Consider the following 16,148-nt stretch of genomic DNA (forward strand, 5'->3'; position numbering starts at 1 on the left):
GCATCATTGACTGACAGCCTCACTAGGATGGCCAGCAGGAATTCTTCACATTTGCCTCTAAGTTATAGGAAATGCACAGGATTTCTTGGTAGATCAAGAGCCTTAAAGATCCTGATAGAACAATTGCACTGAAATAATGAGTAGGAAACCGTCACGTTCCAGGGACACCAAAAGCACCGCTCTACCAAATGAAGGGGGGTGAAGAGATGCTTAAATAGGAAACAGAGAAAACTACAGCATTTAACCAAGGAAACGATTTACTTTGTTCTAGGGTATTCCTGGAGAAGATGGCTATCGAGGTTATCCTGGTGATGAGGGTGGACCTGTAAGTAAAGGTTGTTTTATTCCTTAAATCTTTATTCCCTCCTTGTTCTTTACACGTTGGGATTGAATGGTGGGGTTCCTCATCTGTTCTGTTTCCAGTCTTTTCCACCAGAAAAAAATTACTTTCTAACTTTCTTAACAACTTGACTCAGATTTCTACACTACGGAAACTAGTTTGAGAATCTGAGGATGACAAATGTGGGTAGGAAGTGCAGGTTTTTACGTGTTCCATCTCAGAGGGAGGGACTAAATGGCTTCTGAGACAGAGGACCCCTGAGGATGGCAAACCCAGCATCTACCAGATTCAGACATCCAGGCAGAGATGAGAGGCAGCTGGAGCCGGGGGTGCAGGGGAAACCCAGTCAGGATTTTAGCGGTGACGCCCTTTGAGGGCAGCCTCCCAGAGGGCCGTTGCCGGTATGGGTTATCAGCCACCAAGGGGGTCCATTTGCGGGTGGGTAGAGCCTGAAGCAGGGCCTTCGGGAAGCAGGATTCTGCCCAGAATTGGTTTGAGAACTTCTGAGACACTAAAACAAGGCCCAGCCCTGGGGTGGGTAGAGAGGGCCCCAGTGGAAGGAGTTGAAGCCCCCAAGGTCCCGTCCAGCAGTGCCGGGTGTCAGGGCTGGGTCCGGACCCACTGGAGAGCTGGGAGCCCAGGACCATATGGAGAAGCAGCCAGCCTGAGGGTTCTCCACGGGCCCAGCCCCCACCCAGACCCAGTACCCTGAGGCCTGCTTATCCTCCGCCCACCAGGAGGTGCCCTCTGTGCTGCAGACACTCCCATACCCCACTCCCTCCAGGGGAGGGAACTGCAGGTTCAAGGCCCTATGCAGAGGTCAGCCTGCGGGGGCTGCGGGCGGGGGTGCTGGAGGCCCCGCCTGGCCCATCAGCCCGCCAGCCAGTGGACAGCTTCCTAATGCACGCCTTTCGCAGGGCTCCCTACTCAGTGGAGACACGTGACAAGAAGCTCCAACTTGCAAAATGCCTCTGTTTCTCCTGACAGGGTGAGCGCGGCCCGCCTGGTGTGAACGGCACTCAAGGTTTCCAGGGCTGCCCCGGGCAGAGGGGCACAAAGGTACAGTGACCCCCATGTGTGGGGAGGGTACCATGGCACCAGGCCCCAGCGGGGAGAGGGCGGTCGGTGGCACGTGCAGAAGGGGGACACTTTCTCCAGTGCCTCCTGGGGAAGGAAGATGCCTGCCCCGGCTTCTCTGCTCAGCGCTGGCAGCCAGTGGCCTCTCACAGAAGCAGCCCAGGGTCTGGTGGTTTCAGGAACGCACTCCATGCCAGGAAGGGAGCCTGAGGTTGGAGGAACAGTTTGGTATGGCAATGGGAAGCAGCCAGGACACACTGATGAGGACAGACAGAACGTGGGCCAGGGCAGAGAGAAGGCTGGTGCCCGGCAGCTTCAGCCCCTGGACCTGGGAGGAGTGAGGGAAGTGGAGGGGGGCAGAGACAGAGGGAAAGGACTCATGTGCTGGAAGGTTCTGTGTGTGAAATACTTGGAGTCAAGGGCTGATGAACTTTCTCCTCAATTTGCTGCAGTTTGAGAGACAGGCCACTGCAATGTTATCAAGGGGCCTCCTCGGAGGCCCTGTCCCTGGCCTTCAGGGCCCAGCCCTCCTGCCCAGAGAGCCAACACTACCCAAGTGCTCAGGTCCAGGCAAGTTAGTTTTATGAGCCCCCTCGTGATAGAGAGAGAGCTGGCCAAACAGATGAATCTCTAACACTGAACTTTCAGACACTGACTTTTTTTTAATATAAATTTATTTTATTGATTTTATTTTTGGCCGTGTTGGGTTTTTGCTGCTGTGTGTGGGCTTTTCTCTTGTTGTGGTTCGTGGGGCTACTCTTTGATGCGGTGCGCGGGCTTCTCACTGCGGTGGCTTCTCTCGTTGCAGAGCACGGGCTCTAGGCGCACATGCTTCAGTAGTTGCGGCACACGGGCTCAGTAGTTGTGGCTTGCAGGCTCTAGAGCATAGGCTCAGTAGTTGTGGTGCACGGGCTTAGTTGCTCTGCGGCATGTGGGATCTTCCTGGACCAGGGATCGAACCCGTGTCCCATGCATTGGCAGTCAGATTCTTAACCAGTGAGCCAGAGGGAAGCCCCAGACACTGACTTTTAAGTTGGGGACAGGGAGAGGGGACCCCTTAGCCTATTCTAGCCTATTCTATTCAGCCTCCGGGAAGGAGCTAATGTTTTCTCTTCCCTTCCCTTTTAGGGCTCTCGTGGATTCCCAGGAGAGAAGGTACTTAAGCTTGCTTTTCTTTTTATATTTAAAACTTTTCCAGTGTTTTGCCATATTTTACACTCACCTGTGTGTCTTGTCCCCTCACAGGGTGAATTAGGAGAAATTGGACTGGATGGTCTTGACGGTGAAGATGTAAGTGATTTTACACTCTAAGTGCAAATTGCTTTTGGTCCTGAAGATTCCAGTGACTAACACCTCAGTCTGTGGTAGAAATTATGCCAGGAATGACATTTTATCATTGTCTTTGGCAGGGAGACAAAGGATTGCCTGGTATTTCTGGAGAGAAAGGGAATCCAGGAAGAAGGGTAAGTATATTTCTGCGGTGTTACTGTCATGGAAAAACTATGAACATTTCACTTAGGGATTATTTCTTTTACTTGTGTATGTTAAGACCGCTTCCTCCAGGCAGCCTTCCCTGACCTCCTCCGGGGGTGTGCATCCTTGGCATCTCCTATGTCCTTTGTCGGCTGTGACATATTTACATTATATTTTCTTGTTTGGAGAGTATGTCCCATTGGGCAAGGACTGAGTGTGTTTTGTTGAAATAAATCCCTAGTGCCTGGCACAGAGTGGGTCCCCAATAAATACTTGTGGGTTACCTGAAGTATCTGGAAATAATTTTACCTTCATGGCAAATGAGTAAATGGTAAATGCTGAACACTGTTCTTTTTAAGATTTGTGATTGGAAGAATGCAATTTTGAGAGTGAGATAAATATGTGAAACTCATCTAATTCTCAGTCTCTGCTTGTGGTTTTTATTTAGGGTGACAAAGGACCCAAAGGAGACAAAGGAGAAAGAGGGGATGTTGGGATCAGAGGTGACTCGGTAAGGGCAAATCCTTGTCACCGATTTGAGACTTGAGTCAGGGGAAGGAATTTGTGGGGAGAAATGGGTTGAAAGGAAGAATTTTACTCTTGAAATTGCTTTAAAACATGTTGGCAAAATATGTGGTTTGCCCTTTCCTTAGAATTTTGGGGTGGCTGGAGATGTCTTTACTCTCTCGCTGCAAAGATGTCTTTGCAAAGCCTCTTATGTGAAGACCCGAGAAGTTTCTCTAAAATGTGGTCTCAGGACACTTTAAGTTCGCTTTAGGAAAAGGGAAGAGTTTGCAGTTTTTCTTGCTTTATGGGTCTCTAAAACCTGTCAACAAGTGACCATCGCTGGGCCAGCCTCTTCTGGTCCAGACCAGGGCAAGGCAAAAGTGAGCCTGGCCACCATCCTCCCGGGGGGAGGAAGAGCCATCTCCCCCCTTGTTTGGGGCTCAGAGTGATTGCTGACCCCACGGTAGGCTCTATCAGGGTGAGATGGGCGTTATCTGGATGGGATGTGGCCAAAGCAACTGGCATTCAGACCACCACTAATATTTTCCTGGTCACTGACCCAGCAGCAGTGGCTTTCCCTGCACACGTGGCTTATTCCCGACCTGTTCTCTTTTCAGGGTAACTCAGGACAGGACAGCCAGCAGAGAGGACCCAAAGGAGAAACCGGAGACATCGGCCCCATGGTACAGCACTCTGTGTACCTAGACTGCCCCTGTGCCGAGAGCCCGAGAAACTAAACACACGCTGGTTCACTGCCAGCCCCGGAGGCCACGACGTGGTCTTTAAGGCTGTGGATGTACAAGGCTGAGGTTGGGAGCAGAAAGCCCCGGGAAGCCAGTGTGCACACTCGCAAAGGGGTCTCCAAGAGGAACAGAAACAGCCCCTCCCAAGAGGGGCTTCCTCTCGGCAGAGTTGTGCCCCATAGATATTTCCAGAAAGTGCTCATCAAGCCTAAGCCTTGTGGGGGGCAGAGTGCACCTGGGTCTAAGGCACCCCCAGAGTGTGCGACTGGCCCTGTGTGTATCCATTCCTTTTCCCCAGCGTCTTGTGGGATATTTGAGTTACAAGTTCTTCTTTGCAGACGAGAATCTTACGTTAATTTTCTTTCCCATGACAGGGTCTCCCTGGGACAGATGGGGTGTCTGGCGGGCCTGGAGAACCCGGGAAAAGCGTGAGTGCCTCTTGGGGTTTGCGGGGGCTCTGTGGTGATATTTACTTAACTCTGCTAGACACTCTTTGGGGCAGAGCTGCTCAGCAACTTTTTATTTAGGGAATTTAAGGCGATTTCGGAAACCATTGTCCCCCATGTGTTGCTGGTTCTGCAAACCCTTCATTCTGACCATTCACTCTGGACTCCCCCAGCCCGCTTCCCTCGCCTTCCAAAACATACTGAACAGACACTTTTAAAAGTAATATCTTTGCTGCTTTCGAATATTTGGCTGGGCTTTATCCCACTGAATGTTTAAAAAAATCTAAACAGAAACACAAATACAGAGGGAGTGAGGGGATAAAGGGCGGGGAGGCTGATGGGGTGTATATTTGTTTTGTTTGATAGTTGTTTTTCTCGTACTGCTGTAACTCCAGCAGTGAAACCAGAGTCAATTTTTTAGTGAATTGCATCTCGCAATTGCTTTTTCAAGACGTTTCAGAAATGCCTGTTGTAGACTGCTCAGTGCATGCCTCGTCTTTGAGTCTTGTTGAAGAATTGCTGAAGCCAAAGGGAGATGAATGATCTTTGGGAAGCTGTTTGAGTGCTTCCAGGGCCCAGGGTTACAGAGAGCTCAGACCTCCTAGCTGGGAGAAGAAGTGTCTGGAAGTCTGTAAATTCTCACGGATAGTTCAGGGCGCTGGTGGGCGCCTGAGAAAGGTGTCTTCTCAGCATCTGGCTGGGGATGGGGGCCAGATCAGGGCCCCCTCAACCCTTTCCCCCGTGGCAGTCACATGGTTAGGGGTCCACAGTGGACGATCAGAGGGTGTGTGCTGACAAGGGCTTGGAAAAGAAACGACTCTCGGCCCTAGGCAAATGGTATACTATGGGCATAACCTTGCTTTGAAAATTCAGAAGAAAACTTAAATTTTGAAAATGCTACCTTAAAAGCTTTTGAGTATTATTTTTGAATAATGCTGTTGATTTCTACAATGAAAAAAAACCATGAGGAAACACTCCATTGTTATAATGTGCTAAACAGCTTAGTTCGTGAGTACAGCCAAAGCTTGTTTCCATGAAGAGACTTAAAATACAGTCAAGCATACAGTTCATGTTAATTCTATGCACAGGGTGTCAGTTTGGGTTTGAAATCAGTGCGGTCAAGTTAGGGCTGTCTTCCCTTAGGACACATCACTAAGCCAGGCTCACGCCCAGATGAAAGGCATCCTTCCCCTGGGCTACCTCAGTCCTCTCGTGGCCTGAGCACAGGTGGCCCCTGGTCATACTCGGTGAGGTCCCCTTCGGAAGCGGCAGGCAGATTGCTACTCTGTGGAGAGTGGCCTGGCCGCACCCCTCCCCCTCTTGTCCATATGTCATCCCTGGAAGGAGGCCAAGGTCTTCCATGAAAGAAGCTGCCATTACAGTGAATCAGGGCAGAATGGTGGCCCCAGAAGATCATGGGGCTTGTTCACTGGGAGAAGAGAAGGTGGTTCTTGGGTCGATGCAGAAGATAGAGGCCAAGCCTGTAACAGGCTGGTGCATCACAGGCTCCAGAATTCAACCCCTAACCTTGCAAAGATATAGCCAGGCTGGATTCCCACCCCAAACCTTTCCAGTGAAGAGGAAGCCATCTTGAGGTGGGAATTAATGGATTGCTTAAGAGCGAGCCCACGTTTATTTGAACTAAGGGTCACTTCTGGAGCATCGGGGAAGATGTTGCCAAGTCATGAGCCCAAACCAAGTGCAGCCGGGCTTTTAGGTTCACATACGCCCACGCTGAATACTTTACTTAACCGAGTGTGTGTTATATTTGGCCGGGACAGTGTGGAGAGTCTGGGACTCCCTTCCATTATAATTAACGTCTTACCTCTCCCTCCAGTTAGGAAAATGGAAGAAAAATAGACAGGTCGACCTTCCTGTTTCACATTCCTTACTTGAAACTGTCTGGGTCCGTGCAGCCCGAGGGGTCCTTACTTTGGTTGGCAGGTCTGAAGTCATCCTCAGACCGTCCATGTGGATGACTGACAAGGGCAGCGTGGAAGAAAACCTTTGCCGAGGGGAGGGCGGGAGAAAAGGTGTCCCTTCATGGGAGTTTCCTCTGGGCTGGGTAGGCACAGTGTCTGGGGCCCAGCGGGTGTCATGAAGGTGCGGGTTAAGTCCCAGGGAGCCCGGCCTCCCCCAGCCTCCCCGCCTCCCTTTCACTGTTTGTGTGATTTCTTCCTCAGGGTGGCTTTGGCCGAAGGGGACCAGCAGGGGCTAAGGTAAGCCTCAAAGTCACCATCTCTTTGCTGTCATCACAACGTCAGTCACTGTGTGCTCTCGGGAGAGGGTCCCCACCCCACCCGCAAGTTAAAATTCCTCTCTCCTTCGCAATCAAAGCTTGTAGCTCCCATCTTTTCTACCATCTCCTTAAATGTAGCCTCTTCTGTAAGACTTACAAAAACGATGATGGCGGTGGAAATGATTATCAAAATGAAAGTGACGGTGGGAGGGGGAGAAGGGAAGGGAGATGACTGGGGAGGCAGCGTCCCGGGGGCCTCTTGCCCGCGACGTGCCCACTTCCCTGGTCATCAGCAAGTCACACGTCTTGGCGGCTCTGTCCTCTCACCTGTGCAAGACAGGTTTGGGTCCAAAAGAGCTTCATGTCGTGAAGTCATCTTGAGGAAAAGGTGAGGGAAGAGTGCGAATCGATCCTAAGAGAGCAAAGTGCCTCCGAGTATTGAATGTCTCTCCCTGGAGTTATGGCGCTCTCACTTCTGACCCCTCGTACAGCTGTGACTGTCTCCCTGCACCCCTGTGCAGATGAGACTGTAGAACAGAGGACTGACCCTTCCCTACATCTTCTCTTGTTTCAAAGGGCAACAAGGGCGGTCCCGGCCAGCCGGGCTCTGTGGGAGAGCAGGGGACCAGAGGTGCACAGGTCAGTACCCCCGGTGTGGTTGGGTGCCTTGTGACTTGTTCCCAGATGCCCTACCATTTTGTAAAAATTGAGGTGACCATGGCTTTTACAAAATTGAGCACAAAATTAATCTTTTAAGGTGGCGTTTAGCACATCCCCAATGTTGCACGACTATCATCTCTATCTAGTTTTGAAACATTTTCGTCGTCCCCCAGAGGAGACCCTGTACCCATTAGGCAATCATGCCCCTCCCCCAGCTCCTGATAACCAACTAACTTCCTTTCTGTCTTTGTGGATTTGCATATTCTGGACCTTTCATATGAATGGAATCGTTTAATAGGTTTTGTGTCTGGCTTTTTCACTCAGCACCATGTTTTTGAGGTTTATCTATGCTGTAGCTGGTGTCAGTGTTTTGCTCCTTTCCATGGTGGAATGATATTCCGTTGTGTGGATATTATGGCAGTCATGGTGTGTCACCTCCACATGGCACTTATGTTGGCATTTTACTTTTTCAGGGTCCTCCTGGTCCCACCGGCCCTCCAGGCCTGATCGGTGAACAAGGCATTCTTGGACCTCGGGTAAGTCTGTCTTGATCCCACCCCTCTCTTTAGCTAAGTGGATAGCATGTTGCCCCAGCAGGCTGAGAGTTCCATGTTTCATGAAGGGTGGAACAGGAGACAGACCCCTCAGCCCGACTCTTTGGCAGCACAGACCTGGGGCCAACCTCAGTCCTCGGAGCAACTGGCTCATTCACCCTGAGGAAGTTAGAGGGGGTTTTTCCTGATGCTTCAGGGGCTAAGTCCCAATGCTGCCCCTTCCAAACATAGGCCACCTGGGAGGTGAGCAAAGGAAGGAGGGGCCTCATTGCAGAAGTCTTAGGGTGGATCTGCAGGAAATCAGATGAATCGACCAAAATTCTCAGATTACTCTGTATTATTTCATATTTGGCCCCTGGAAATTGCCCCTGTGGTTTGGTATTTGTGTAAGGAGTTCCCCATCCTCAAGTTCGACATGGAAGATGTTCCTTAAACTTGCTGTCAATGCAAACATCAACATCTATCTTGGCTGTTATTGATGATGAACAGAAACATGGTGTAGCTGAGCTAGGGCTGGGTGCCCATACTCTGGTGTCCCTTGGGTCTACTAGGAACAGGGAGCCATCTTATAATGTGTTACAGAAATTAGTAATGACTAATAAACTGGCAATGAACTGGCCCGAGGCTACATAAACACGCAAAAATGTTTTACAGGGGAAGTAGGAACTTTGTGAGAGACCCTATTTGCTTGGAAAGTCCTTCCCAAGTTTGAAATCTGATAAATACCTATTTTGTTTTAAATATTTATTTAAGCTCTGATTAGTCAAGAATTTAAGATGGTGCAGAGGTGAGTTGAAGCTCTTCAGATAGTTAACAGTACAAACAGCTGCCACCATCTGGATTTGCCGCATCTGTCAGGGTCATTTCTGGGCTCTGTAGGCTGCACTGCATTTTAAGAGCTATGTTCCTTTGTTAACTTATTCACTCACTCGATGAGAAAGTGTGTGTAGGTTTCCACACCTGTAAAGTCAGGTGCTCGTTGTGGAGGTGTGGAAAGGGAGAGGAGGTAAAGCTACATAAATCCGGTGTTTGTCCCCTAGTCGGTAACTTAGGAGGTGAACGTTAATTACTGAGACGTGTGCACACCTGTGAAAACTGGTCACACTCATATTTTAGGTTTGCACAAGCCACCTCCATGCACGTTTGCACTGGGGTCTCCAGGGCTGAGAGTGGCAGAGAGCTGCAGGATCTGACCTCCACACGGGGCAGCAGGGGGTGGGGTGGGGCTTGCGAGAGGCGGGCTTCCACCGCTTTGGCTTAGAGAGTGAATGTTTCACTGACTCTCTCCTCTCCTCATGCTCCAGGGAAACGGGGGGACCGCAGGTGCTCCTGGAGAACGTGGCAGAACCGGGCCCCTGGGAAGAAAGGTTTGTCTGGAGCTCGTGTTTCCCCAGGCCGGGGCCTGGCCAGACACCATGTCACCGCTCCCTCGTTTGTCAGTCTGTCCAGCTGCTTGGTTTGCATATCCCGTCTCCTCCCCTCTGGTCTTTTCCACCAGGCCTCCCCTGTTGACAGTGGCTGGGCCAGTGGGATCACTGTCCCCACCGTAAGGGCACCCATGAGCTGTGTGCAGTGGGTTGGCCTGCATTCTCATAACCAGAACTGCCAGCCGCTGCTGAACTGCCCTATCTTTTCGAGCACAGGCTTGTGAGGACAGCTCAGCATCCTCAGGGCCCTTGGAGCACATCAGCAGCCTAAGACCACTTCCGTATTGCACTGAATATTCTCCAGATATTGACACTGTGCACAGCAGCCCTGCTGGCCACGTGCAGCTAATCCAAGGGTCCCAGAGCCCAGCTGCTTTGGATAACAGCAGCTTGCTATATGCAGGCTGCCTTTCTATGAGCCTTGAGAACAACGACTATTCATCATAGCCAGTCTGAGAGGCAGCATTTTCTCGGGGAAAGCAGTGTGTTCACGTGACTCCAGCCTTTTTGCCTCTCTGCCCCTCGTGGGGCCACACTGGCTTTCACTGCTGATTCCACGCCTTCCTCTTTCCCGTCTCTCTCTCCTCCCTGTCGGCACGTCCCCGTGCCATGAAGATGAAAAGAACAAACACAAGCCTTCCTGGATTCTCTTCCAGGAGTCCGCACGTGGACGTTGAAATTTAAAAAATCATTAACATCAAAATCTAAAAGGTGAAGTTAGCAGCTTGTGGCAACCCTACCGATGATGTCACCCAGAACAAGGGCAGGGCTTGGAATCACATTTTAAATAGTCCCAGACCCACAGGTGTCTCAGCCCTGTTTCTTATGTCTAGGGCGAGCCCGGAGATCCAGGACCCAAGGGAAGCATCGGGAACCGAGGCCCTCGTGGGGAGACGGTAAGATCAACATGTGCACGGGGCCCAGGCTGCCACTGACTCCGCTGAGATGCTCAGGAAGCACGGAGATGTGGCCTTGTGCTGGGCTGGCCTTTGTCATTGCAACTTGGGTTGGTTCCACAAAGAGACAGCTTGATAGCTGCTTCTTATATTACTGGGGATGTGATTGAAAATAGTGAAAGCTGCTGCTTATAAGTTTCAAAATAATTTTCATTTCACTGGAGAGGGAGTGAATAGAGACATTTTTTCTTGATTTCTTTCTGAGAAGTGAATGTGGTGGTTTACTGACCCTTGAACCACCTTCATTTCAGGTCTTGCAAATGCTTTTGGAGCTCAACTAGATGGAGCTTTTCTGCAAAGAAATAAACGTCCTTGGTTTAAAATGGAATGGGCTTTGATAAGATCTCAATTCAGGTTGAAACGGTTTGTGTTGAATGAGACATCCCAGCAATGGAAATTCTAACTTTGAGAATTCGTTTAAAAAAGTTATTTAAAAACACCCTAACTGCTCTCTTGCAATAATGTTGTAACGTACGTTTCTATCCAGGAAAAAGAAATCTCGAGTACATTGGGAATTTTTCTGTAAAATGAGTCATTACACCTAAAAACTACACAAGTGGACCAGGTTGATCTGATTCACAATCCCAAAGCTTGAAAATACTTTTCTTGTGTTTGTAATTTCTCTACAGCTAACTGAAATTTTAAAATCCATTGCTATTGCTGTCTCAGAAGCAGAGGGGAAAAAAAAATCAGACTTTAAAATCTACTCAAACCATTCAATGAAATCTCTTCCTGATTCTGTTTCTATAAATTTTGGGCAACAGCTCTTTAGCTGTTTAAAACTGTAAATTAACTAAGGAGCATGTTCTGTGCATGTTTTAGAGATATTAATGTATATTTCATGCAAATTCTTTTGATTCTTTTGAAATAATCAACAGTGTTCAGTTCGGAAAGCCCCCCAGGAGAGAGTGATAGGGGCAGATCTCCTGGTACAGGGAAGTGGGTTTGGGGAAGGAAGGTGGTCTAGAGGCATGACCTGGATGAAGGGAAGGGGCACCGGGGAAAGGGGGTAAGGGCTGAGCACAGGAGACTCAGGAGGGTGCGAGACTGAGTCCTGCGTTCTTGCTTTGAAGTGGAATCAAAGACTCCTCTATGCATAGATCACGGTGGCCTTCAAGAGTCCTATCAACTCTAAGATTCCCTGGTTCCATGCGTCTTTGATTCTACATCCAAATAGCATCTTTACCAATAGCTCGTAGTAGTTCTTTAGTACAGACATGGTCTTGTTTGCACTGGAGGGTGGGATAGGGCTAGGAACTCTTCCTTGAGCTGTACCTTGATCTGGGAACACTCCAGGGACGCAAAGACCCACTGCTCAGGGCTTTAGAAAAAGAAGGTCGTGGTGTGCCTGACAGGGGCACCTGCAGTAACACTGTTTTTCTACCCTTAGGGAGATGACGGACGAGATGGAGTTGGCAGTGAGGGACGCAGAGGCAAAAAAGTATGTGTCTGCCGAGGATTCTTGAACTTCTGACATGCTGTATTTTTAAAGAATTATCTCTCAAAATTGAATTGTAATGTAGTGAATTTTTTCTCTTGGTGATGCTACGGATAGATTTTTTCTGCTCGAGAATAATTTATGTTAGATGACTTTAAGTTGGGACCAAATATTGAGTCATTTATTTTTTATAGGGAGAAAGAGGATTCCCCGGATACCCAGGACCAAAGGTAAATATTCCCCTAGGGGGTAAAGAGCATCATTGTTTTAGGATGAGTCTGATGTGACCATGGACTGAAGGTCACCCTATCTTGGGTCTAGTCTTCAGTCAGACACTTACTAATCAAGTGACCTTGGGAAAGGCCCACACTTTCCAAGACACTCCCTCATCAGTCACATGGAGATGACAATATGCCCTTGTCATGGTGCTCGTGAGGATTAAATGAAGTGGCACTGCAATAAAATACTTTATAAACCTTAAGATGCTAGTATAATCTGTATGATGTTATCATTAATGTAACTTCTAAGTCCAAGTTCACTAAGCTTAGACTGAGTCTGCAAATGCCACAGCTGCGCCCGTAACTTGGTGGAAAATCCATCAAAATTAGCCATTTGGCCGCTCTGGGAAGTGTGGTCCAGAGGCCCCCAGGACCCTCAGCTAGACCTGCCTCTCAGAGCTTAATGTGCTGCTTCCTGGCTCTCTTCCCAGGGCAATCCTGGTGAGCCGGGGACAGACGGAGCACTGGGACCCAAAGGCATCAGAGGCCGAAGGGTAAGTTTGCCTTCACCTTCCTGGTAGCAGGTCTGAACACTGAAGACTCCATTGCTTCTTTGAAAGTTAACCTTCTTTGCTTGCAACCTGGCCAGAGGTCGTATGGGGTGGGAGCAGAGGGATCCTAAGCCTTAGGCGGATGTACTCAGGACATCCTGCGGCTGTGTCTGTGCTGTCTTCCTTTGGTCATGCTCCCTGTAGAGGGAGGTCTGGAGGGTCCCCTCGTCTAATACGTCTCAAAGGTCACTAGCCCGTGGTCCACTCCTCGCATGGTGCCGGGGGACTCAAGTCTCACAATGAATGACATCAGCAGACATATTTGGTCATGCCCACCAGACGGTGCGGAGACAGGATTTCATGAGCTGCACGAAGTGCTTACTAGGGTTCCAAGTTCAGGGGCGAGCCAGGCTGAGACCATGTATTCTCTCACCTCCCCACCATGAAAAGACTCCTCTTTCTTAAGCTACTTTTCATTCTGGATTATTCTCTGTAGTGGATGTTTACTCATCCTTTTAAGATTGCCCTGAGTCTTGAATTAGCAACTTGTGGCCTAAAATCAGGTAAAGGCTTCTAACAGTTATTTTTAGCTTAAAAAATATAGTTAAATTCATTGTAATTATCCTGTTAATTTTCTCAGTGAGGACATTCAAACTAGATCATTTATTACTCATGGTAGAGTTTTAAAACATTGGATTGGTTATCTACATTGAAAAGTGAGCTAATTAATTGTCAGTTACTGCTTTTGTATGCATCCATAGTGGTCTTATTAAAGGTTCTCAGGCAACATCTATCTCACCTTGACCTGCCAGAGAACAGAGTTGTGGGAGATGCACATCAGTTTTGTTAGGGCCACTTGTCCCTATACCTGAATTTTGGAGACACTTAAGGTCTCTTAAAGTGAAAGATTCCTTGTGATGATGGGGGACATTAGACAAGATCATCTCCACCACCCCTTCCAACTGCAGAAGCTGAGAGTTCTCCATCTTCTGCCACAATTGAGTAATGTTTTTTTCTACTTCTAGGGAAATGCGGGACCTCCAGGGATAGCTGGACAGAAGGGAGACCCTGGTTACGCAGGACCGTCTGTAAGTACCTACCCATTTCCAATCAAGCTGCCCGAGGGTTGGGTGCCTTACACATGGTCCTCCTTGAAAACTTTCCACTATCTCTTTTCCTCACAAAAGAGCTGGCTGCATTTTTGTTGTTGTTGTTTGTTTGTTTGTTTTTTAACTACTTCCCTTCTGATACCACAGTGGAGAAAAGAGCTTTTGAGCTTTAGAGTACCAAGAAAATTTTAAAGCAAGTTTCACATGGAGCTCTATAATCTAGGGTGTATCGTAATTTGCCTTTACAATTTCCTGGTGTAGGTTTGCTTGAGGTTTGTGTTGAAGACAAACTAAAGTGAACACATTTGAATACCTCTTGATTGCATCTTGTGGAAGAAGTATAGTATAGACCTCGGTTTGGGGAAGATTCCCTTTGGTCCATAAAATCCCCAAGGGAGCTACTGATTTGTGGTTGAAACCCCACTAGTGACCTAGAGCCAGGAGGGCACCTTTCGCCAACCTTTCCATATCCTTCATCATGAATGTCTTTGTTTCCTTGCTTGAATTTCTTCCTGTACTGTCTCCTGACATTGAAATTGATGAGGTTCACAGAAGAATGGAAAAGATAACTCAGGAAGTGGAAAAATCATCCTTAGAAAGAAAGGTTAGAGGGTTGGATTGGTTGAACCCAGGAGAAGATGGTAGAGTCAGGTGTTTAATCTGGAGAGGAGCCTTTAGCAGGAGATGGTTAGTCCAGTTGCAGCGGGGGACGGATGAGCAGGGGCAGCCGGATGGAAAGACGCTGGCCAGCCCACGAGGTGACAGCTTGACCCTCGGTGGCCACACATTGGGATGAGATGCCGAGGGCAGCCGTGAGTGTATCCCTGGGGTGGAATCCCGGGATGCTTAGACCTGGAGCCTCAGGGTAGCTAAGGGACTCCTGGGTGTCCCTCTTCTGACAGGATGTAGGAATCCATCAGGGGAAAGGCAGCTCTTCTCTTGGGAGAAGCAGCATTTAGACTCAAGTTCAAATGTGTGATTTACGTTGATTTGCAATGAGTATCCTGGATTCCAGGGCATGGAGCTATTTATCTTACAGGGGAAACACTTCTGTCCTCAAAGTCTCTCCTTTGCTCTTTGAGCAGTTAAATCAAATTTATAGGGAGAGCCTGTAAATGATCAACGTCAGTCAGGGCCCACCTTGTTCTCCCTGTCATGTGTCTGTGGGCCCCGGGCTGTTCCTTGGTGGGAAGCTCCACAGCCCTCATGTCTGCAAGATCTCAGCCCCCGTCCTTGTTTTGCAGGGTTACAAAGGCAGCAGAGGTGACTCGATGGACGTAAGTTGCATGTGTGCCTCGCGAACCCTTGCCCCGTGAGCTTTTTCTATCTGTTCTCTTACATCTTCTTTCCTTTTCCAGCAATGTGCCCTTGTCCAGAGCATCAAAGATAAATGTCGTAAGTACACGATTTTCTGCCGTCTGTGCCTCATTTTTCTCCTTATGTGTGAAATTCGCACCCGGCGGACCAGGCTTTCACTCTCCTCTCTGTTCTCTTCTAGCTTGCTGCTACGGTAAGTCATTTCAGTAATTGGACTTCCTTCTGAGGAAAGCAGAAGATCCCCTTTCCAGGAAGTAGTTTGTCTGTGAAAACCCTCCCCCTTCCCACAGGGCCCCTGGAATGCCCTGTCTTCCCGACGGAGCTGGCCTTCGCCTTGGACACCTCCGAGGGGGTCACCCAGGACACGTTCAGCCGGATGAGGGATGTGGTCCTGAAGATCGTGGACGACCTGACCATCGCCGAGAGCAACTGCCCGCGGGGGGCCCGCGTGGCCGTGGTCACCTACAACAATGAGGTCACCACGGAGATCCGCTTTGCTGACTCCAAGAAGAAGTCCGTTCTCCAGGACAAGATCAAAAACCTTCAGGTGGCTCTGACATCCAAGCAACAGAGTCTGGAAACTGCCATGTCCTTCGTGGCCAGAAACACGTTTAAGCGGGTGCGGAATGGATTCCTGATGAGGAAGGTGGCTGTTTTCTTCAGCAATAAACCCACGAGGGAGTCCCCGCAGCTCAGAGAGGCTGTGCTCAAGCTCTCGGATGCTGGGATCACACCATTGTTCCTCACGAGCCAGGAGGACCGGCAGCTGGTCAACGCCCTGCAGGTCTGTGCTCTGGGCACCTTGACTCTGAGAAGGTGCTTGGGTGCAACTGTACCTTCCCTGATGGGTTTGCACCCCATAGCTTCTAGATGAGGCTGGTCTCACTTGTGAGACTTCCAGAACAGTCTGATGGCTCTGGCACTAGATGGACATCCAAATGCCCATGACTTATTCCCACCAGGTCCCTCTTTGCTTCTTGGATGAGACTCTCCCAAGCTGACCCTGGAGGCCTACAGTCTCCTTGGGAGGTTCTCCAGACATCAGCGAGCCCAACACCCAAGCTGCATCCCTGTTCAAACATTTCTCAGCCAG

The 16,148-nt window shown here is 49.3% G+C and overlaps 1 protein-coding gene across 2 annotated transcripts in view; it reads left to right on the top strand.

Moving 5' to 3' along the window:
• Window positions 1-16,148, top strand: part of COL6A3 (collagen type VI alpha 3 chain) — a gene marked incomplete at its 5' end in the record, with an annotated part of 68,697 nt that overhangs the window by 30,675 nt on the left and 21,874 nt on the right. For both annotated transcript variants that reach the window (XM_079710203.1, XM_079710204.1), the window contains 21 exons: window positions 272-325; window positions 1,328-1,399; window positions 2,546-2,572; window positions 2,663-2,707; window positions 2,827-2,880; window positions 3,339-3,401; window positions 4,015-4,080; window positions 4,515-4,568; window positions 6,770-6,805; window positions 7,402-7,464; window positions 7,959-8,021; window positions 9,344-9,406; window positions 10,300-10,362; window positions 11,813-11,863; window positions 12,055-12,090; window positions 12,570-12,632; window positions 13,655-13,717; window positions 14,983-15,015; window positions 15,097-15,133; window positions 15,237-15,248; window positions 15,346-15,839. In XM_079710203.1, coding sequence (XP_079566329.1) covers window positions 272-325; window positions 1,328-1,399; window positions 2,546-2,572; window positions 2,663-2,707; window positions 2,827-2,880; window positions 3,339-3,401; window positions 4,015-4,080; window positions 4,515-4,568; window positions 6,770-6,805; window positions 7,402-7,464; window positions 7,959-8,021; window positions 9,344-9,406; window positions 10,300-10,362; window positions 11,813-11,863; window positions 12,055-12,090; window positions 12,570-12,632; window positions 13,655-13,717; window positions 14,983-15,015; window positions 15,097-15,133; window positions 15,237-15,248; window positions 15,346-15,839 — 1,512 coding nt within the window. The remainder of the gene's footprint in view (window positions 1-271; window positions 326-1,327; window positions 1,400-2,545; window positions 2,573-2,662; window positions 2,708-2,826; window positions 2,881-3,338; window positions 3,402-4,014; window positions 4,081-4,514; window positions 4,569-6,769; window positions 6,806-7,401; window positions 7,465-7,958; window positions 8,022-9,343; window positions 9,407-10,299; window positions 10,363-11,812; window positions 11,864-12,054; window positions 12,091-12,569; window positions 12,633-13,654; window positions 13,718-14,982; window positions 15,016-15,096; window positions 15,134-15,236; window positions 15,249-15,345; window positions 15,840-16,148) is intronic.

This window comes from Hyperoodon ampullatus (genome assembly GCF_949752795.1).
Source record: "Hyperoodon ampullatus genome assembly, chromosome: 8".
In the NCBI taxonomy this organism is placed as follows: Eukaryota; Metazoa; Chordata; class Mammalia; order Artiodactyla; family Ziphiidae; genus Hyperoodon; species Hyperoodon ampullatus.